This window comes from Salvia miltiorrhiza, chromosome 4, assembly GCF_028751815.1.
Source record: "Salvia miltiorrhiza cultivar Shanhuang (shh) chromosome 4, IMPLAD_Smil_shh, whole genome shotgun sequence".
Lineage (NCBI taxonomy): Eukaryota > Viridiplantae > Streptophyta > Magnoliopsida > Lamiales > Lamiaceae > Salvia > Salvia miltiorrhiza.
Genome location: NC_080390.1, coordinates 5435556 through 5459428, shown reverse-complemented (window position 1 = coordinate 5459428; position 23873 = coordinate 5435556). Strand labels below are relative to the sequence as shown.

Sequence of the window (23873 nt, the reverse complement as noted above, 5' to 3'; positions counted from 1 at the left end):
ATTTTCATAATTAGTTATGCTTTTAGAAGTTCGGAATTATATGATACTCACAATTCAATTATGATTTTTCAAACTCCATATAAAATTATGGTCAAAAGGCAAAATAAAAAAAATTGAACAAAATTAATAAATCTTGTAACAACAAATGCAACAAATCAATCCTCCATCATACTTATGTCAAAATTTCGATGTATTTCTAATCTTTTTTTTTCTTACGCGTCAACTTTTTATAAAACTTCATATGAAAACTAATGAGTATTTTTATGATCTCAACAAAATTAATAATTTAATTGCTAAAAGTTGTTGAGATTAATATAATTTAAAATGTATTACTAATTTAATTTTTAATTTAATTAATTATATAAATAATTTACATAAAACGTTATTTTATATAATTATCATAAGAATAACATAAAATATATATATATAATATATAAATTACAAGAAAATATATACCCGTCGAATTTCGACGGGTAATACACTAGTAATACTTCAGTTTTGGTTAAAAATCAAGTCCTCCTCACAAACAATAGTATAACAGTATGTGTGCATGAGCAATTCTGAAGGACGTAACAAAACTTATGAAATAAAGATAGTTCTTGCAACATAATAAAGATAGTTTTTGCAACTCGGTTCTGAAACACCAAAAATTCACTCAACTCTGCCAACAAAATTTGTTAGAACAACCTTAATTATTGGCATATTTTAACATCATCAACACTTGGAATCCACATCTAGTTTATACCAATCCAAACAGCTGAGTTCATTACTAAGTATGGAATCCTGTGCGAGCTATTGCTTGCAGCTGAATTTCTCTTCCGCTCTGCTTGGAGTGATCGCACAGCGATTCCAGTTTGTCCCTCTGATTTCTCGTTTTCTCCAGTTGTTTCTTCAAGAGTTCACGCTGCTCGGAAGGGGCAAAACAGACATTTCAAAGTTCAAAATAGAAAGAAGGAAGATCAAAGGGAGTTTGTCGACAGCTAATTGTAGTTCATATAGGTGCATGAGCAAAGCCTTAATTTACCATTAGAAAAAAAGATGCTATGACACTCTCTCTACCTTCTCTTAAACAGATGATGTCTAGAGATGTTTCCCTGTGCATCAGGTGTTTTTCTTTTTTTTCTTTTTTTTTCCCCCTTGTGCATCAGGATTTCCAGCACTTGGTTTAAGGGCCAATTGCTTCTTTGATATATCAGGACCAACCTCCTCCTCCTCCTCTGTATCATTAAGGATGCGGAATCTACAGTCACATGTTTAATTAGTAAAGAAAGTATATAAAAGAAAGTTGCTTTTCATTAGAAAACTAGTCTAAAACACAAATAATTTATGCTACTTAAGAAACTAACTTTATATATTCAAAATTCATCTTTATGTTTCATTTGTAAAATGTCAGAATTAGGACATATATATCCACAAAAAAACATACCCATTCTCAGCAAAATCTTCAATATCAAACTTGTAGGCATCGTGGTAAGGTTGAGAACACTTGCATTCTAAAATCTTGATCCCGGGAACCTTGCCCACGAAATGACAATTGCAATTGCAACGGTTGCAGTTTCTGAACCGCTCGGGCCCCTTGACAAAATGAGGATTAATAAGAAATGAGGATCTGCACTCGCACATATATCCATCATGCTAATTAGTCAAATATCATTGGAACGTCAAATGAATTAAGAGAAATTAGGCTAGAAGAATAGTAGGTACATACCCATTGATTGGCTTTCCATGGGGCAGCACATCGGTGCCCTCAACATAACAAAGGACATGGATTTTAGAGCCATAATTACGAATGCCGAGTTCCTTGCAGTCTTTTTTAGTCCAATCGTAAGCTACTAGACGATGTTCATCATCACCCGGTTGGCCAGCCATTCCACAAAGAAACAAGAATGTTCCGTATATAGTCCCCGGTGGTCTACCCACAGCGCCACCAAGAGACACACGAAACTTTATATCCCACCCCTTTGGATTTTCACTCCATACCCAGAGCTCATAATCAGCACCGGGTTTAGGATGTCGATCCCAAATGCAAACAACACCTAAGGAATCTCCACCATTAAACTGGACAAGGTTACCAAATTCAAAGGGACGACGCTGTAGTGGTAAATCAATGTAAGATAAGGTTTTCTCAATACAATCCAACGATACAATTCGGTCACACAAATTAAGCCAATAAAATTTACCGCTAACAGATGTAGCTCTAAACCCAGACATATATACATCTTTAAGATTATCAAAGGGAATTTCGTTCCAAGAATCCTCACGGAACGAATACAACTCAAAAGTTTGGGACATCCTAGAAAAGGATCCCTCTGGAAAATCACCTTCACAAACTCTTAGGATTTTGTAATCCTTTGAATCAGAATCATAAGAGACACAAGCACCAACCAACGAGGTCTTCCTCTCATCAAATACAGAGACTTCCTTGGTAGGAAAGAACAGAAACTGTTTGGTTGTGGGGTTCCAAAGATAAATATGGCCTCCATTTTCGTAGATACATAACCAATCCCGGTAACTGTTAAAAGAAATTTCTGGCCTTGGATACAGAAAAGGAAGGTCGAAACTTTCGTCACCGATTTTAGATAAATCTCGCGGAGAAAGAGCGGTAAATTGATACTTACCCGACTTTCCACAGCTACGTATCACGAGAAGCCGTTTGTTGTCGGAATTCTTCATCGTCGATCAAAATTTGATGGATTTGGAAGAAAGGGAATGAACCTAAGCGTCATATATTTTATTTCGTGTTTGGAGGAGGCACTACGGAATGAACCCTCCATTTATAGGTATTAGATTTGCGCCGTGCAATCCACATCAAACGCTTTTGTATTTTTTCTATATATAAAATTAATACCAATTTAATTGTTATATATATAAATATCTTTAAAAATAATTTTTATTTAATATAATATAACTAGATATATAAAAAATTGAAAAAAAAAACACACACACACACACAATAATTGATGTTATGAAAAGGTAATAAATTTAAGAAATAAAATAAATTTAAAGAAAAAAATAAAAATGAAAATTAAAATAAAAATAGATTTTTTTAAAAGAAGCCGAAAGAGGAGAGAGAATTTTGCTAAGTTTAATCTTTAAATAAATACTATACAATTTTTTACATTTTAAATTCAATATTATATAAAATACTACTTCATCCGTCCACGAAAGAACTTCAGAGTGCCTCCAACGGTGGTAATTTCCAGTTCCCACTTTTGGGAACCACCGTTGGAGTGTGAAGAAACCAGTTTCAATTTAGAAGCCAAGAAACTAGGTGCAAAATTGCACCCAGCTTCACTCTGACAAATTGCGGGCCACCCTTCATCTTTTGCCTTTTTATTTTCTTTTTCCATTTTGTTTTGCGGCTGATTGGAGTTGAACACATTTGTTGATTATTTTTTCTTTTCATATATTTAATATTTTCGGTCACAGCTTTTTATTTCTTTGTTTTCATTTGTTTTGGTTTGAAATAATTCTTTGATTGTTTGTTTGTTTGTAGTTTCAATTAATGTAATTTAATTTTTGCAATGTAATATGAATTTTATTAATGTAATTTTAATTATAATTTAGAATTTTAAATTTAATTTATTTTATTAAATTAGATCATTAAAATATAGAATTTTAATTTAAAAATATAATTAAAGTATATAAATAATAATACAAATAAAATTAATTGAGAAATATATATATATATATAGATATATAGAGGGAGTGTGTATTATGGTGGGACCCTGAAAAAGTAAGAAACTGGTTTATTGTTGGAGGAGATGTGAGAGAAAAAAGTAGGTGAGTTTCTAAAGCTGATGTGGCAGTGATGTGGCAATTTAGAAACTAGAAAATGGGATCATTGTTGGAGGCACCCTCATAAGAGGTAGTGGCACGGATTTTAAGAAAAAACTTATTTAATGTATTGAGAGTGGTGAAAATGTGATATAATTAATTAATATTGTGAGTTGTAAAAAAGTGAAAAGCTAGAGTAATTATAAGTGGTGGGTGTAGTTCAAAAATAAATATGAAGTTTTTTTGTGGATGCCCAAAAATTGAAAGATAAGAAGTTCTTTCGTGGACGGAGAGAGTATATCAAATCAAAGTACTTGTCTTTACTTTGATTTGATATGCATATAAAATATTTTATAATTAGCCGAATTTCATAATTTTAGAAAATGGGGAGGGCTATAATAAAAATACTTTTAAGGGTATAAAATGTGGATGAATCTTGTCCATTAGATCTTGATTGATCTAATGTGTATAAAATGTGAAATTTGAAGAGCTTGCACTGAAAAGTGAGAAATTAGAAGTATTTGAAGAGCTTGCACTGAAAAGTGAGAAATCATAAGTATGAGGCCCTCTTTTAAATCCATTCGCTGCTGAGAAGAGTTTGGAGAAATGAGAAGAATGAGGTTTCTTTTAAGGGTTAAGTATCAATTTAGCCCCTAACGTAGAGGCCCCTGTAGCCAATACAACCCTATGCGCAGGGGTGTCTCAACTAAACCCCTAAGGTCCATGTTTTGCGTCAAGTAGACCCCTCCGTCTAACGGAGAGTTAACACCGTTAACTATTTTAATTTTTTAATTTTTTTATTTTATTGGTGGTGGGACCCACACCATCTTCTTCACCAAGCTCGCCGGAAACCTAATCCACCCTTTCGCCGAAACTCCGGCGTGGCGGCGACGACGGTGGCCGGCGGAGCTCTGGTGGCTAGCTCGGCAAGGCATAGAAATTACCGCCGAGATTGGAATGCTGTCGAAGCTGGAAGCCCTCCGCGCTGGCGGCAACCAAGACATCGACGAAGAGATTCCCGGCGAAATTGGGAACTGCCGGAATCTGCAGGTTCTCGGGCTGGAAGCCCTCCGCGCTCAGCAGCAACAACATCTCCGGCTCCATTCCTGTTGTTCTCTCCAGTGCTACTACGCTGATCCAGTTCCAAATCGACAACAATCAGATCTCCGGCTCCATTCCGCCTGAGCTCGGGCTGTTGTAGCACCTGCAGATCTTCTTCGCCTGGGATAACAAGCTGGCGGGCAGCATCCCGGCGGCGCTCTTCAGCTGCCAGAGCCTCCAGGCGCTCGATTTGTCGCGCAATTCGCTCACGGGAAGCCTGCCTCCCGACATCTTCCGGCGAAGGGGTGGATTAGGTTTCCGGCGAGCTTGGTGAAGAAGGTGGTGTGGGTCCCACCACCAATAAAATAAAAAAAATTACAAAATTAAAATAGTTAACGGTGTTAACTCTCTGTTAGACGGAGGGGTCTACTTGACGCAAAACATGGACCTTAGGGGCTTAGTTGAGACACCCCTACGCATAGGGTTGTATTGGCTACAGGGGCCTCTACGTTAGGGGCTAAATTGATACTTAACCCTTCTTTTAAAAGAAGACATAGGAATAGTGAAGGATACGTGGATGAACCCTCTCCACAATTTGTTAATCACAATTAAGAAAATATCTAAAGGATTAATGATGGTTTGGGCTCAGTGGATAAGATTGGGCTCAATGAGGTATGGGCTAGATTATGAATGGACTTTCGTTTACACTGCTCAATACCCAATAAAACTTAATGCTAAAATTATAAAATCAAAAGCCCAACACATATAAATAATTAAAGCCCAAAATAGACTTTAATTTAATTCTGTAAAAATCTATACTAATTATATGTAAAATATTTCACATATACACATACTCATATTTAAATTAATATGCAATGCACAAAAATTTTCAATAACTTAATATTTACAAAAGCTTTTGAAATTCATTTTTGTTGGAATTGAATAAATCATTTTTTTCTTTTATCCGGCGTGAATCATCTTAATCTAAACTTAAAATAAATTCTAAACTTAATAAGAATGGGCGGGGTATTACAACCATTTTTTTCCTTCTTCATTTAGAAAGTCGCCAGTTTCAGGAAATGTCTCCACATCACAAACCTCGCCGATTTCATGACCCAGCATCGACGGAAATTGTGGACATAATCCAGCTTCGGTGACAGCTTGCAGTCGCGACAGTGGCGGCGTTTTCAGGCAGAGGCCGTACCGATGAGTGGATGAAATTCGGACACGCCGCAACGCCTTCAGATGCGCGCGACGACCAGTTACTGATCTTAGACCGCAACGGCGGTTGGCGAAAGTGCAGGGAGGCGCCGGACTTAGGCGGAGCGACGACGTCGCCGGATTATAGAACGAAGAGGCAGCGACCATGAATCTTGAAGAGAGATGAATTCGTGTCTGCTGTAGGGTTTTTGAATTGCGTGGAGGTGGTTTGCAAAAGTTGCGGGGAGGGAGATATAATTCCTTATTTATTGACGTTAATTTAAAAATGACAGTTATCTGAATAGCAAAAATTACATATACACCCCCATCCGATTTTTTTATGGTATGTTTTAATTTTTCATATTAAAAAAATGAAAATAATTATTAATTTGGTGTAATCCTCACTCTTAATCTGTTCAGATTGTATGGTTAAGATTAATTCTTTAATCTTTACACTAAGGGGATTCTTTGTAGATCTCCACCCTATATATATATATATATATATATATATATATATATATATATATATATATATATATATATATATGGGTAAGAGCATTGGCAACGGCATCCTCGATGCCTTACTCGAACTCGAGTATTGCACTCGAGTAGGCGTTGCAGGGAGGAGCTACTCGAGTGCTACTCGAGTTTTCGAGTATGCTCGAGTGATTTTTTTTTCTTTTTTTTTTTAATTCTCTTCTCCTCTTTAAAAATTTCTCTCTCCTCTTTAAAAACTAAAAAAATCAAGTAGGCTATCAAGGAACCCCAATGCAGCACTACCTACTCAATAACACAACCACTATCAAGTATGCTATCAAGTAGGCTATCAAGGAACCCCCAATGCGGATGCTCTAAGGATCTATAGAGAAGGGCCTAAGTGTTAAGAGTTAAGAAAGAATCTGAACCACCCATTAAATGAATATTAACGGCCAGATCTTGTCCTTCTAATCAAATTTTTTTTTTTATAGATTTAAAATAGTTTTTATTGAATAAGCATTTACGGAGGGTTAAGATTGTAAGTTACACATAAAAATAAATCTCTCTCCTACCCACCCTCATCAATCACGGGATCCCCATATCAACTCTACCCTCTCAAGCAGCAATTCAAAAAAGAGATTTGCAGTAGCATTTCAAACTAATATTCAAGATTTGTTCATCAGAATTTGGGCGCAACGTATTCACTGCCTACCATTCTCAGTAACCTCGCACGATAGGTAAGGATTTCTTTCTCATTTTTTTTAATAATCAGTGATTTTGAATTCGACGGCGATATTTTTCTTATTTTTTTTTTCAAGTATTGAATGTAATCCATGTTCGGCGGTGATTTTCTTCACAGAATTCGATTCTCACTTTTGGAAAAACTGCTGCAACTCTCGGTCCTTCGAAGGTTGCTGTTGTTCGAACACGAATGACGCCTCAAATTGGAGGAAGATTTTGAATAGGTATCAAATTTTCGATCTTTTCATTCGTCCATGGAATTTCAGGGTTAAGAATTGACTGTTCTGATAGATATGATCTGAATCTAGGTTATGCAGATACAATTAATTAATTCCTAGATTTTTGTGGAGTCATTTGGTGTTATGTGATTTTGTCTAATTTATTTAATTATGTTAGCATTTGCTGTTATTTGATTATTTTTGTTAGCGTCAAGATTTTTATGTACTGTCACGACCGCACTTGCTAAGGATAGCAAATTCGGGAAAACCGCGACTAAGGGAGGGGATTTAGGAGCGGGAGTTAGAAAGGGGCATATTCGGTTTCTTGATGACTCGACTTGTATAAGGAAAACAATTGAAATTAACTAGAATTTAACGAAGGTCAAAAGGAACCGTACATAATATTATCCAAAAGAGGTACTCAACGAGTTTGAGTACATTATTAAATAATACATATTGTTTTGACAAGATAACATAATGTCTTTAGTAAAATCAGTGTTCGCAGCGGAATAACAATAACTTGAGTATATGTATGAAGACATATACTCCACTCTGAGGTTCTCGTCCTAAATTGACAAAAACTCCGCTTGCACACTACATCCTCGATCACAGCTCAACCTGCACATTTAAAAATACATGCAGGGCTAAGTACAAAAGTACTTAGTGGACACTTGCCGAAATTTACATACATGCATAATATTTTATTGTCAAGCCTTTCAATAGTAGTAATATACGAGGGTTTTCCTTTAAAGACTCGTATTTACCAAACATAATATCATTTCTTTCATCAATAACCCGCGCAGGTATTTTATATCATTAATCACCATATCAGTAACTCGTGCCGAGAGGGAGGCCTCCCTCTACGGACACTATGATCGGCCAACCCGCTAGATGACTCACGATCACAAGGTGTACACTAATTCCGAAGGGATTTGCGGTCCCATCCAGAATCCGAATTCGATTAACATCAGATAGGCAATTAATAATAAAACATAAAGCATTTAGGCATTGACAATATCATTTAAATTCATAAGCATAAAGTCTTAACAATTCTAATATATAATTTTAGTTTATACATAGAAAGCCCACCTGAATAGCAGACTCACGGTTTAGCTCTAACTCTGGTGCTTGACCTTTAATCCGAGAAAATAAAATAAGATTCTAATTCTCGAAAAAATCTCAATAAATGAGGATGCGTAAAATGATTATGCATGACTCATATTCCTTTAATTAAATTATGAGATGCTAATCCTATTTAAGGAATTAAAGCTCGTCTTATGAGGTCGGATTATTAATCTTATCTCGTCAAAACCTTAAACTCAAAACATTATCACATAACTATCATTTAGGTTCGAAACTATTTATTCGAACATCAACATGCGCATTAATCATAACTCGTTCTATTTATGTCATCAAGTCAAATATTCCGTCATTTAAAAACAAATCCTATAATATTACATAGATAAATTATATCATCATAGATCATGCTTTCTTATTTAAAAATCATTTAATCATTTTCAAATAATCCATATTAATAAGTCATTTGAAAAGAATTAATTTAAATGAGAGTTTAACTCAAAATATTTCATTTTATAATCCATTTATAAATACTTGAAATAAAGAACTCCATTTAAATAATTAATTTAAAGGTCAATATATAATTAAATTAATCAAGCTCAATTTAAATTAATAATTAAGAGCTCAAATAATTTAAATAGATATAAGCCCAAATTAATTAGATAAATTAAGTCTATCATGTTTTTCTTTGAATAAGGCCCAAACATATTGAGGCCCAAGATAATAAAATCATGAAGCCCAATAAGTGAGCCCATCATCACCCTTAAAATAATTAGTAAATTTTAATATTAATCACTAATTAAAATAATTAGGATTAATAAAGAAGCCTAAAATAATAATTCTTATTGGGTTAAATAAATAAATTTCATTGGACTTAATCAATTAAATCGTAGGAGCCCAAGTAATATAAATTCGAGACCCATTATTAATAAATAATAGGAGTCCAAGTAATAATTAATGTGGACTGGAAAGAATTAATCGTAGTCCAATAGACACTTTAATCGGCCCAAATGACGAATTAACAGCTGGGCTGAACTAAACAAATCTGAAACAGGCCCAATAGAATTAAATAAATTCCAGCCCAAGAACATTAAATAAATTCGGCCCAGTTAAAAATAAAAAGATGGCCCAATGAATTAATCCCCGACCCAACAAATAAAATGAATTAGGCCCAATAAAAGAGTCCAAAAATTCTCCCCATAAGTCTTCACTCTCGGTTCTCTCACTACCGACAATTTTCCTCTCTCTCTCTATCTTTATTAAAGAAAGGAACTCTCTCTCTCTCTCTTAATTATCGGTTCTCTCCCCTTTTTTTTAAAAAAGCAGAACACACTCTCTCTCTCAATTATCGGTTCTCCCTTTTTTTCTTTTATTAAAGTAGAACTCTCTCTCTCTCTCTCAATTAACAAAACTGAATCTCTCTCTAAATTCTCACCAAACGAATGCTGCTCAACATCTCTCTCTCTCGCTCGATCCAGCCGCCGCTGCTGCCGTTCAACGGCGCCGTCGCCGCCGGCGAGCAGCGCGGCCTCTCCTTCTCTCTCCCTGAACTCTTCCCCCTCTCTTCTCCTCCCTCGGTCTCACTCTTCTCACCGACTCACACACACACGCACGCAGACACGGCGAAAGCCGCGCCGCCGCGTCGTCCTCCCCTTCGCCGGTGGACAGACGGCCAGGAGCCGCCACCGTCGCCGGAGAGCCCAGGTAAAACCCTAACTTTTTTTCATTTTCCCCTTCTTTCCTTTTTAGATTAAAACTGAAAACTTATCTCCCTTCCCCCTCTTTGGCAGATCGGAGCCACCGCGGCTCCGTCGCCGTCCGTTGACCGCCGGCGACGACGAGTCACCAAGGCTGCCGCCTCCCTCTGATCTCGACTCACACACACAAGGCAGGGTCAGCCCCCCCCTTCAAAGGTTTCAAGCCTCAAATTCAGTCGAACACTTAGCACATAGGATTTTGAGCAAAAATAAAATACTGTAAATTTACTTCAATAAAGCGTACTGCACTTAAACATTCATTCATGTAATTTCAACCCTCCATTTATACATGTAAATTCTGTTTATAACAGGCTGCATATGTACATAAAAATGGAATATGAGAAATTGGTATGTGTTGGTGGTTCTCTGATATATTGGATAAAAGGGGAATACCTTGAATAGGTGTGGTGGAAGATATTTATTTCTGCAGATTTTGTTTATCACTAAGATTAGAAATGTCAGTTGTGAAAAAAATAAATTGAAAGAGATGAATATCCTCATTCTATTACCTTAACTTGCTGTGTGAAATTGAGACTGCAGAATTTAGAAATGGTGAAGTGGTGAGGTTTGGGTGAAGAATGGTGTAAGTGGCTGTGGTTTTAAAGAAAAAATGAGGAGCGTGGAAATGGTATGAACATAGAAATTCTTTTTCAGCTACTTTGTATGACTGAAGAATTTCTTCAGCATGCGTAGTAAATTCTTCAGCATGCTTAGGATTCAGCATGCTTAGGATTATTCAAATTAAAATATCTAGAGATTAATATATTAATTATATGGTTCCAAACTCATTTAAATACATTAAGACATATAAGCCTAATTCTTATTGAAGCATAAAATCCATTTGAGCTTGCTTCTAACATAAATTAAATTACTCATGGGCTTAAGTAAACAATCAATAAAAGATTCATATTTAACACTTCAGTGTTAAATTCTCCACAATAAATTAATGGACTCAAAATATATTTTGAGTGCATCATCTATTGAAAATAAAAAAAATAAATCATCACATATATAAATTATCAAATTCATATAAATTCGTATTTTATTAATGGATGCTGAACTCTAATTACCATAATAAATCCTTAAATCAATAATTAAAAGTATATAATCCTTAATAAAAAGTCGGGTCATTACATACTATCCCCCTTAAAAGAAATTTCGTCCCGAAATTTGCATACCTATGTGAAAAGTTCTGGGTATTTTTCTTTCATCTGGTCCTCAAGTTCCCACGTTGCTTCTTCCGGTCCATGGTGTCTCCACAGTATTTTGACTGACGTGATCGATTTATTCCTTAACTCTTGCACCTTTCGGTCCAAAATGGCTTCAGGTTTTTCCTCGTACGTCAAGTCTGGGTTAAGAATCATTTCATCTTGGTGAATCACGTGTTTGGGGTCAAACACGTACCGTCTCAGCTGTGACACGTGGAACACATTGTGGACGTTTCCAAAGCTAGGTGGCAGTGCCAACCTATACGCTACGGGACCTATTCTTTCTAGGATCTCATAAGGTCCTACAAAACGGGGTCTCAACTTACCCTTAACACCGAATCTAATGATCCCTTTCGAGGGTGATATTTTAAGGAAAACCTTGTCTCCAATCTGAAATTGTAGTTCAGTTCGTCGGGTATCAGCATAAGACTTCTGTCTGTCCTGAGCCTCTTTAATTCTTGCTCTAATCTGGCGGATGGTCTCAATCATCTCGCTTACTGCATCTGGCCCAAGGATTTTTCTTTCACCCACTTCATCCCAGTAAAGTGGTGATCTACACTTCCTTCCATACAGCGCCTCATAAGGTGCCATATCAATGGTTGCCTGGTAACTATTGTTGTAGGCGAATTCGATCAAAGGCAGCACTGATTCCCAACTTCCTCCTCGGTCTAGCACCACTGTCCTCAACATATCTTCAAGGGTCTGAATTGTCCTTTCTGATTGTCCATCTGTTTGAGGGTGAAAGGCGGTGCTAAAGTTTAATCTCGTTCCCAACTCTTTCTGCAAACTGATCCAAAATCTAGAAGTAAATTTTGAATCTCTATCTGAAGTAATGGATATTGGTATTCCATGTAGCCGTACAATCTCACGAATGTACAGTTGGGCTAGTTTCTCCGATCCATGGGTAATTGGAATCGGTATAAAATGAGCGCTCTTTGTGAGACGGTCTACTATTACCCAAATAGCTGTGTTGCCCCTATTTGTCTTGGGTAAACCCGTCACGAAATCCATCGCTATGTGCTCCCACTTCCATTCTGGGATTTCCAATGGCTGCAATTTCCCATATGGTCGTTGATGTAAAGCTTTCACTTGCTGGCATGCAAGGCAACGCTCTACAAACGAGGCTATATCTCGTTTCATCCCGTCCCACCAAAACTTCTGTTTTAGATCTTGGTACATTTTGGTACTTCCGGGATGAGCGGTATAGGGCGTGTCATGAGCTTCACTCATGATCTCGTTTCTCAGTTCCTCGTTATGGGGAACACACAATCTTCCTTCAAAAAGAATTGCGTTATCCGTTGCCTCTTGGTAGCCTCCTGGCGTGCCTGTTCGGATCTTGAGACGAACTTTTTCCAAGCTCTCATCCGCTCTCTGGGCACTGACGATCCTTTCTCTGAGGTCTGGGACGGCTACTAGAGTTGCAATAATTGCTCTTGTCGTTGCCGGTGGCTGAACCACTTCTATCTTCAATTTGTCAAAATCCCTTACAAGCGTGTCCTCTTGAGTGAGAAGAAGTCCTAACTCGGATTGAGTTTTACGACTTAAAGCATCAGCTACTACATTAGCTTTTCCCGGGTGGTAGTTGATACCGCAGTCGTAATCCTTTACGAGTTCGAGCCATCTCCTCTGTCTCATATTCAAGTCTTTCTGCTCGAAAAAATACTTAAGGCTTTTGTGATCAGTGAAGATTTCACATCTAACTCCGTATAGATGGTGTCTCCAAATTTTCAAAGCATGCACTATTGCTGCCAGTTCCAGATCATGAGTGGGGTAGTTCAATTCATGTGGCCTTAGTTGTCGCGAGGCGTAGGCAATGACCTTTCCTTCTTGCATCAACACACAACCTAGCCCATTTTTGGACGCGTCCGTGAAGATCACGTATTCTTTATCGGCTGCTGGAACTGCTAGCACTGGTGCAGTTGTCAATTTCTTCTTAAGCTCTTGGAAGCTGGCTTCACACTCTTCGTTCCACTTATACTTGATTCCTTTGCGAAGTAATTGCGTCATTGGTCTTGCTATTTTAGAGAATCCTTCGATGAATCTCCGGTAGTATCCTGCCAAACCTAAGAAACTCCGGATTTCATTAGGTGTGGTTGGTGATTTCCACTCGCGCACGGCTTGCACCTTGGCGGGGTCCACCTTGATTCCATCTGCTGATACGATGTGCCCTAGAAACATTACTTCTTTCAACCAAAATTCGCATTTGCTGAATTTGGCGAACAACTTCTCCGTCTTTAATGTCTCCAGGATGATTCTTAAATGATTTTCATGCTCTTGGTCATTCTTAGAATAGATGAGAATATCATCTATAAACACTAAGACAAATTTGTCTAAGTATGGATGGAAAACTCGATTCATGAGGTCCATGAATACTGCCGGTGCATTGGTTAGACCAAATGGCATGACAATGAATTCATAGTGACCATATCTTGTGCGGAAAGCGGTCTTAGATATATCCTCTGGTCTGATCTTCAGTTGATGATAACCAGACCTTAAATCTATTTTTGAGAATACACTGGCTCCTTTGAGTTGATCGAACAAATCATCTATCCTTGGAAGAGGGTATTTGTTTTTAAGCGTCAGTTTGTTCAACTCTCGATAATCAATGCACATTCTCATGGTTCCATCTTTCTTCTTGACAAAGAGTACAGGCGCTCCCCAAGGCGAGACACTGGGTCTGATGAAACCCAAGTCCAAGAGTTCCTGTAGTTGCACCTTTAATTCTTGTAGTTCCTTTGGGGCCATCCTGTACGGTGCCTTTGATACTGGGGCAGATCCAGGTTCTAGATCAATGGTGAAATCTAGTTGCCTGTCTGGAGGTAGTCCTGGCAATATTTCAGGAAAAACTTCTGGAAAGTCTCGTACTATTGCCACATCTTCCACCTTCTTGTCTTCACTAGCTTCCCCGTTTAGGTAGACGAGATAAGCTGTGCTTCCTTCCTTCATCATCTCTTTTCTGGCTTGTAATGCGGATATCACTGGTACTCTTTTCTTCATACCTATGCCGTGAAATTCCGTCGGTTCCTTTCCAGGTGGTCGAAGAGAAATTTTTCGTTCACTACAAAGGATGGTGGCGTGATTCTCAGCTAGCCAGTCCATTCCTAAGATCATATCTACGTCCCACATGAGCAGAATATTAAGATTGTTCGCTACCATCTTAAGTTCTCCTATTTCAAATTCTACGTTCGAGCAAACATGTGTGGTGGTAGATCTTCCTCCTGAGGGTGTAGTGATTCTTAAGGCACACTTAGCTCGTTCTGATTCGATTTCTAAGGTATCTACGCAAGGGGCAGATATAAAAGAATGCGAGGCACCAGTATCGAACAGAATCATTATGGAAAAACCTTTAAGCTTGCCCATACCTGCCAGGTTTCCCTGGTTTTTCTCGGGCTGGTTTTGGGTGAGAGCAAAGGCTCTCGCCTGCTGCGGCAATGGTTGCTGCCGCCTCTGTTGCTGTTGGCGCTGTTGGTGCTTGTTTTGGTATTGCTGCTGGTATGGTTGTTGTTGGCGGGGCTGGTATTGGTATTGCTGCTGGTATGGCTGTTGTTGGCGGGGCTGGTGTTGCCCTTGAACTGCTTGCAGGGGCTGGGCATAAGTGGCCCTGATTGCCGCGCCCTGCTGTTTGTTGGGGCATTGTGAGGAGTAGTGGCCCTTCTGGCCACACGTGTAGCAACTGTCAGTTCCAGCCTTACAGACACCACGATGTGGTTTGTGGCATTTTGGACAAAGGGGAACTTCATTTTGTCTTTGGCTGCCTCCAGCCGGGGCAGGACCCTGTTGCTTCCCTTGTCCTTGTTGCTGATATTGTCTCAACGGCGCATTTCCTTGCCATGGCCTCTTGTTAGTCTGGTTTTCATTTCCTCCATGGTCGTTCCAGTTGCGCTTCCCTTTAAAGTTCTGAGGGCGTGCAGGTGGGTTGGCTGGCGCTGAGATCTGTGGCGGAGCCAATCTTTCTACTGGCATCGCAGCTTCGATGTCCAGTGCCCTGTTCAAAGACTCAGTGTATGAGAGTCCGCCATGACTAGCTAGAGTCATCCGAATCTCGTGCCTCAGACCAGCACAAAATTTCTCCGCCATTTTCTCATCAGTATCCACCTGTTGTGGAGCATAACGCGATAGATCGCAGAACTCTCTGTCATACTCGGTCACCGTCCTTTTCCCTTGTTTCAGGCTATAGAACTCAGCCTCCTTCTTCTTTCTGTAGCTTTTGGGAATATACTTATCATATAATCCCGTCTTAAAGTCTTCCCAAGTGTATGCTGCCCATTGTTCGGGAGTCAGAGTCTTTCGGCGGGCTTCCCACCAAAAGTCAGCCGATCCGGCTAGTTGGAAAGACATACACGAGAGTCGCTCCTCTTCTGTGCAGTGTAGGAAGGTGAAGATACGCTCCAAGGCGCGTATCCAAGCTTCGGCCTCGGCTGGGTCGCCTGTCCCAGTAAATGTGGGCGGATTCTGTCGAAGAAACAGTTCTTCAGTCCTTCTAGCAGGGGGTGGAGGGGGTGGGGTAGGTTCCCTGTCGTTTCGTCGTCCCTCAGGTATTTCATCACGATTTCCATTGTTGTTAATGTTCCTCCTAGCGGGGCGACCTCGTTTAGGTGGCATTCTGTACAATACAAACACCCATTTTAACGCATTCTATACAGGAGTCTCTAAGGTAATTAATAAAGAACTGTTTGTCAATTTTAACTTATCATAACTCCAAAACTAAAATATAACAGGAACCGTTGCATGCACAAGTCACATTATTCAAAGTTACTACATTCTTAACTGACTCGTGAAGAATAAAACCCGTAGAGAAACATAAAACATACACGAGATCGTCGTAGAAAACCCATGCTAGGGTCATTTATATCTCATGGAAAATTGTCTCATCGAGGGCTTTTACATTGTCAACCCAAAATGTAAGTAAAGTCTATCCAGTACTCCCTATGATGTACCGGCTTACTAGTTAAGCAATCACAAAAGGGTTTTTATTCACGGAACGTCCTAGAGATCAACATTTCCGTACTAATGCTAGCTAGAAACAACATAATAAAATCATAGTCATTGGAACGAATCATCGTTTCCGGAGTACATCCACAAGCTAAAACTATCAAATCTGTGAACTCTGAGTCGCGGTATGACTGCTCCTCGGTGACGCCAGGGGGTCCTCTTCTGGATCCTCCTCGGGGTCCTCCTCCTCATCCTTCTCGGGGTCCTCCTCCTCATCCTCGCCCGGCTCCCAGCTGGCCAACGGAGTCTCTCCCTAGCCCTCGTCTGTCTCCCGCATAATCTGGGCTGAGCGGAAGATATCGTCCACAATCTCACAGATCGGATCGTCTCTGGTGCTGATCCTGGCCGTGGCACGAGGCTTGATCGGAGCTGGAGTTGGCACGGGCTCGGGATGAGTAATCCTCATCGTACCATACGGTACTATACCATCATCCTCATGCATAGGGCAATTGTCCCTATTTAGGAACTCTCTCATGTTGGCCATGACCCTGTCGACATCTGCCATGGAAGCCTCAAACCTTGCGTCTATCGTAGGTATCAGTGGTGGTGCAGGAGTAGTAGCTCGGATCACTGAGTCAGGAGGCGATGGGAAATCCCTACGAGCCCGTGGACGAGAAGGGCCTATCTCGTCATCGTGCCTACCACGGCGCCCTAGAACTGAGGCACGTGGTGGAGAATCTCGTGGCAAGGCCATCGGAGACTCAGGGGCAGTAGCGGGTGTCTCCGCTGGCATAGGCGTCCCCACTTGTACGTAGTCTCCCGGAAGGATGTAGGGCCCTAGAGGGGCGCGGCCCCACAAAGTGAAACAGATCTGAAGCTCCGCAATAAAGCTAGGGAAGTCTCCCATGAGGTCGTGGTAATCTTCTCGGCGAAAGATGTAGTGGGCAGAGATCTGCCTAGCCCATCCCTGCCACTCAGAAGGTAACAGTAAGATCAACCTCTGGATACCGTCATAACCTGATACTCCATGTGCACTCGCCTCGACCCAGTGTCTGTGAAAACCTGCGAGGAACTGTCCGAGGTTATCCCTGTGACATGGAGCATAGGTGCGGTAGGACTGCTCGACCTCCTTTGGACTAGCCCATGGGGGCAGTGGTCGTCGTCGGGTGAAAACAGTCCTCGCCATCTAACGAAAGAAGTTCTATCATCAACTCAAAGTAAAACGTGACAAGTAACCAAAACGATATGGTTCCAAACATCTATACTTGGCAATCAGGAATCGGTTCGAAAATCATAACTCGTGAAATCTAGATATCACAACATCGTCTAAATCTAGTATTCAAGCACATGTCATAGAGGTGATCTAAATCTAGTTCTCAAGCACAAAATCATAACTTGTATTAAGGACCTCCCTAATACTTAATCATAGATTAAGGATTCGACAATCATCATAAAGCTCTAGTGTCATGATCTACCGATCTTAGGGTTTGTTATGCGATGATGATATACTCTTAGATCTAGCAACGAGCAATAAAAGTTTCAACAAAATAAGTTCAAAAGGCCAAGCTAATTCGAGATCTCATCGTAGAAAAACACTCGAATATTTAAGTTATGCCCATGCCATCAACGTACTATTGGCGTTCGTTACGCTGCTCAATCTTCATGCTCGTGGTTTCATCATGCGACCCTTCGTGTGATTCTTCTTTCTCTATTTCGACCATCATTGTCGATGTCATCGCAACATGAAGAAAAAGTTAAGGCATCTCCCTAAGTTCTCTTCTATGTTCCGTCGTGAGAGTGAGCATATATAACTTAACAGTTCTAAGTTCTTGTGATTCATACCATAGTCATACTTATTCATGCTTCATACATTTCAAGAAATTAACTTAATTAAAACTTGAAAGTACTTACCATAACCTCCGTTGAGCGTGACGAGATGTAGTGCCAAGCTTTTGTCAACTAGTTCAAAAGTGTATTAACTTACTTAATCTAGACTCAACTTAGAAGGAATGAGTAGTACTCAGAGCAAAAGAAATGCTTTGATACCATTCTGTCACGACCGCACTTGCTAAGGATAGCAAATTCGGGAAAACCGCGACTAAGGGAGGGGATTTAGGAGCGGGAGTTAGAAAGGGGCATATTCGGTTTCTTGATGACTCGACTTGTATAAGGAAAACAATTGAAATTAACTAGAATTTAACGAAGGTCAAAAGGAACCGTACATAATATTATCCAAAAGAGGTACTCAACGAGTTTGAGTACATTATTAAATAATACATATTGTTTTGACAAGATAACATAATGTCTTTAGTAAAATCAGTGTTCGCAGCGGAATAACAATAACTTGAGTATATGTATGAAGACATATACTCCACTCTGAGGTTCTCGTCCTAAATTGACAAAAACTCCGCTTGCACACTACATCCTCGATCACAGCTCAACCTGCACATTTAAAAATACATGCAGGGCTAAGTACAAAAGTACTTAGTGGACACTTGCCGAAATTTACATACATGCATAATATTTTATTGTCAAGCCTTTCAATAGTAGTAATATACGAGGGTTTTCCTTTAAAGACTCGTATTTACCAAACATAATATCATTTCTTTCATCAATAACCCGCGCAGGTATTTTATATCATTAATCACCATATCAGTAACTCGTGCCGAGAGGGAGGCCTCCCTCTACGGACACTATGATCGGCCAACCCGCTAGATGACTCACGATCACAAGGTGTACACTAATTCCGAAGGGATTTGCGGTCCCATCCAGAATCCGAATTCGATTAACATCAGATAGGCAATTAATAATAAAACATAAAGCATTTAGGCATTGACAATATCATTTAAATTCATAAGCATAAAGTCTTAACAATTCTAATATATAATTTTAGTTTATACATAGAAAGCCCACCTGAATAGCAGACTCACGGTTTAGCTCTAACTCTGGTGCTTGACCTTTAATCCGAGAAAATAAAATAAGATTCTAATTCTCAAAAAAATCTCAATAAATGAGGATGCGTAAAATGATTATGCATGACTCATATTCCTTTAATTAAATTATGAGATGCTAATCCTATTTAAGGAATTAAAGCTCGTCTTATGAGGTCGGATTATTAATCTTATCTCGTCAAAACCTTAAACTCAAAACATTATCACATAACTATCATTTAGGTTCGAAACTATTTATTCGAACATCAACATGCGCATTAATCATAACTCGTTCTATTTATGTCATCAAGTCAAATATTCCGTCATTTAAAAACAAATCCTATAATATTACATAGATAAATTATATCATCATAGATCATGCTTTCTTATTTAAAAATCATTTAATCATTTTCAAATAATCCATATTAATAAGTCATTTGAAAAGAATTAATTTAAATGAGAGTTTAACTCAAAATATTTCATTTTATAATCCATTTATAAATACTTGAAATAAAGAACTCCATTTAAATAATTAATTTAAAGGTCAATATATAATTAAATTAATCAAGCTCAATTTAAATTAATAATTAAGAGCTCAAATAATTTAAATAGATATAAGCCCAAATTAATTAGATAAATTAAGTCTATCATGTTTTTCTTTGAATAAGGCCCAAACATATTGAGGCCCAAGATAATAAAATCATGAAGCCCAATAAGTGAGCCCATCATCACCCTTAAAATAATTAGTAAATTTTAATATTAATCACTAATTAAAATAATTAGGATTAATAAAGAAGCCTAAAATAATAATTCTTATTGGGTTAAATAAATAAATTTCATTGGACTTAATCAATTAAATCGTAGGAGCCCAAGTAATATAAATTCGAGACCCATTATTAATAAATAATAGGAGTCCAAGTAATAATTAATGTGGACTGGAAAGAATTAATCGTAGTCCAATAGACACTTTAATCGGCCCAAATGACGAATTAACAGCTGGGCTGAACTAAACAAATCTGAAACAGGCCCAATAGAATTAAATAAATTCCAGCCCAAGAACATTAAATAAATTCGGCCCAGTTAGAAATAAAAAGATGGCCCAATGAATTAATCCCCGACCCAACAAATAAAATGAATTAGGCCCAATAAAAGAGTCCAAAAATTCTCCCCATAAGTCTTCACTCTCGGTTCTCTCACTACCGACAATTTTCCTCTCTCTCTCTATCTTTATTAAAGAAAGGAACACTCTCTCTCTCTCTTAATTATCGGTTCTCTCCCCTTTTTTTTTAAAAAGCAGAACACACTCTCTCTCTCAATTATCGGTTCTCCCTTTTTTTCTTTTATTAAAGTAGAACTCTCTCTCTCTCTCTCTCAATTAACAAAACTGAATCTCTCTCTAAATTCTCACCAAACGAATGCTGCTCAACATCTCTCTCTCTCGCTCGATCCAGCCGCCGCTGCTGCCGTTCAACGGCGCCGTCGCCGCCGGCGAGCAGCGCGGCCTCTCCTTCTCTCTCCCTGAACTCTTCCCCCTCTCTTCTCCTCCCTCGGTCTCACTCTTCTCACTGACTCACACACACACGCACGCAGACACGGCGAAAGCCGCGCCGCCGCGTCGTCCTCCCCTTCGCCGGTGGACAGACGGCCAGGAGCCGCCACCGTCGCCGGAGAGCCCAGGTAAAACCCTAACTTTTTTTCATTTTCCCCTTCTTTCCTTTTTAGATTAAAACTGAAAACTTATCTCCCTTCCCCCTCTTTGGCAGATCGGAGCCACCGCGGCTCCGTCGCCGTCCGTTGACCGCCGGCGACGACGAGTCACCAAGGCTGCCGCCTCCCTCTGATCTCGACTCACACACACAAGGCAGGGTCAGCCCCCCCCTTCAAAGGTTTCAAGCCTCAAATTCAGTCGAACACTTAGCACATAGGATTTTGAGCAAAAATAAAATACTGTAAATTTACTTCAATAAAGCGTACTGCACTTAAACATTCATTCATGTAATTTCAACCCTCCATTTATACATGTAAATTCTGTTTATAACAGGCTGCATATGTACATAAAAATGGAATATGAGAAATTGGTATGTGTTGGTGGTTCTCTGATATATTGGATAAAAGGGGAATACCTTGAATAGGTGTGGTGGAAGATATTTATTTCTGCAGATTTTGTTTATCACTAAGATTAGAAATGTCAGTTGTGAAAAAAATAAATTGAAAGAGATGAATATCCTCATTCTATTACCTTAACTTGCTGTGTGAAATTGAGACTGCAGAATTTAGAAATGGTGAAGTGGTGAGGTTTGGGTGAAGAATGGTGTAAGTGGCTGTGGTTTTAAAGAAAAAATGAGGAGCGTGGAAATGGTATGAACATAGAAATTCTTTTTCAGCTACTTTGTATGACTGAAGAATTTCTTCAGCATGCGTAGTAAATTCTTCAGCATGCTTAGGATTCAGCATGCTTAGGATTATTCAAATTAAAATATCTAGAGATTAATATATTAATTATATGGTTCCAAACTCATTTAAATACATTAAGACATATAAGCCTAATTCTTATTGAAGCATAAAATCCATTTGAGCTTGCTTCTAACATAAATTAAATTACTCATGGGCTTAAGTAAACAATCAATAAAAGATTCATATTTAACACTTCAGTGTTAAATTCTCCACAATAAATTAATGGACTCAAAATATATTTTGAGTGCATCATCTATTGAAAATAAAAAAAATAAATCATCACATATATAAATTATCAAATTCATATAAATTCGTATTTTATTAATGGATGCTGAACTCTAATTACCATAATAAATCCTTAAATCAGTAATTAAAAGTATATAATCCTTAATAAAAAGTCGGGTCATTACATGTACTCAGTGTATTGCTTTTGTATTAAGTGATAATTTGAAAAATATGGTGGAACCACCACTATCTCAATTGTGTTTATTCTACCCCATTATTAATTGATTATTTTTTTACTGTACTTCTTTGGTTCATAATTGTTATTGTTTTCATCATTTAGGTTTACTACGTTGTTGCATCAATGCTTAAATTCAATCAAAAAGGGATCTTTGAAAGAGGTTGTCTTGGCATCTCACATTATAGGTTTTGCTCATGCCTTCACATGAAGCAACTTTTAATTTAGTGTTTTTATTTTCCTATTTTCTTTTTTCTTCTGGAATTACAATAGCTTGTATGTTTAGTTGTTGATGGAGAAGAAGCAGGGCACACAGAGAATATTCAATATTTATGTTTTGTTCATTGAAAAATTATTATTATTCGTTACAGGTTCTTATATTTGTTGGTATGCTTGTGTACGGTATTTGAAAAATTGTCAAAAATTTAATGAATATTTCAACAAATCGGATGAATAAGATATCATAATTAACAAATACATATAAAAAATTCATTATATACACATTTTATTGAATGTTGACATGTCAAGATTGTATTGCTATATTGATTCGATCCTTCCAACAAATAATCTTAAAAATGTAACGAATGAAATCGAATTGTTAATGAATAATTAAGAATAAATGTAATGAATATGTCCCTTCATTAAATAAATACAAAAATGTAATGAATAAATTCAATTCTTTATGGAATAAATAAACAAAGATAACAAATTGACTTAATGAACATATTTTGTTAATTTAATGAATAATTATTTGAAATTGACGAATAATAAGGTATATGTTCAAAAAAAGTAACAAGTACATGTTGAATATTATTTAAATATAATTGAATGAATAAATAATTACCATGTATAAGACTCATATTATTTCATGAATTTTCAATATTAATATGAAGAATAGATAAAAGATACGCAACTAGTTTTAACAATACTAACGTCAAACCTAAAAAGAAATTCGAACACAGTACATATTGACTTTCAATAATAATTTGCTAATAATATGGCTGCCCATCTCGCCGATCTAGCCCCCAGGCCGCACAAGTCTACGTCATGTGTAATGTTGAATTAGATTTAGGAATTTTTTCGCCATGGTTTCTGTTCATCGAAGAATTATGTTCTATTCATTGTAAAATGAGTTTTGTTCATCATCGTGGGTTTCTATTCATTGAAGAATTATGCTTTGTTGTTCATCGAAAAATTGTGATCTGTTCATTTAGAAATTGTGTTATGTTAATAAAAAAAATATATTTTGTTTATTGAAAAATTGTGATTATTCATGATATATTGTATTCATGAATAATATTATTGATATCTGATCGAGAATTGTAAAAATATTTAACATAAAATATTTTGAACAAACATAAAACAGTTACGAACATCTAAATATATATGCAAATTCGATTTAAAAAATATGCAAATTGAAAAATTGCATATTCAATTTAAATTTAATCAAAAGATTTCAAATAATAGATGAATACATATGTAAATTCAATTTAAAAAGATTTCGAATTTTAGTTATTTTGTTCAAATATATTTGCAAATTCGATTTTGTTTAATTATTTTTGTAATTAAACGAATGCTGGAGAGGCCATATTTGCAAAAAT

At 37.7% G+C, this 23873-nt stretch overlaps 1 protein-coding gene and 1 long non-coding RNA gene across 5 annotated transcripts; one reads left to right on the top strand and one right to left on the bottom strand.

The window, feature by feature from the left end:
- Window positions 1-558: 558 nt before the first annotated feature.
- On the bottom strand, window positions 559-2780 carry LOC131022379 (uncharacterized). 4 transcript variants are annotated; one of them, XM_057951827.1, is made up of 5 exons: window positions 2619-2743; window positions 1709-2036; window positions 1427-1609; window positions 1060-1240; window positions 559-904 (listed from the first exon to the last, which is right to left on the bottom strand). In XM_057951827.1, exons 1-4 carry the CDS (start codon window positions 2671-2673, stop codon window positions 1102-1104), a joined length of 705 nt encoding a protein of 234 aa, XP_057807810.1. In that variant the 5' UTR covers window positions 2674-2743; the 3' UTR covers window positions 559-904; window positions 1060-1101. The 4 variants fall into 4 exon arrangements, 2 of the variants coding, with proteins under 2 accessions (XP_057807810.1, XP_057807809.1); XR_009101257.1 differs by having other exon boundaries at window positions 1427-1575; window positions 1709-2761; XR_009101256.1 differs by having other exon boundaries at window positions 1025-1240; window positions 1709-2759.
- A 4290-nt stretch (window positions 2781-7070) lies between these two features.
- On the top strand, window positions 7071-22650 carry LOC131022378 (uncharacterized). The gene is made up of 3 exons (XR_009101255.1): window positions 7071-7232; window positions 7355-7460; window positions 22378-22650. It is a non-coding gene; the product is annotated as an uncharacterized LOC131022378 (long non-coding RNA).
- Window positions 22651-23873: the final 1223 nt, after the last annotated feature.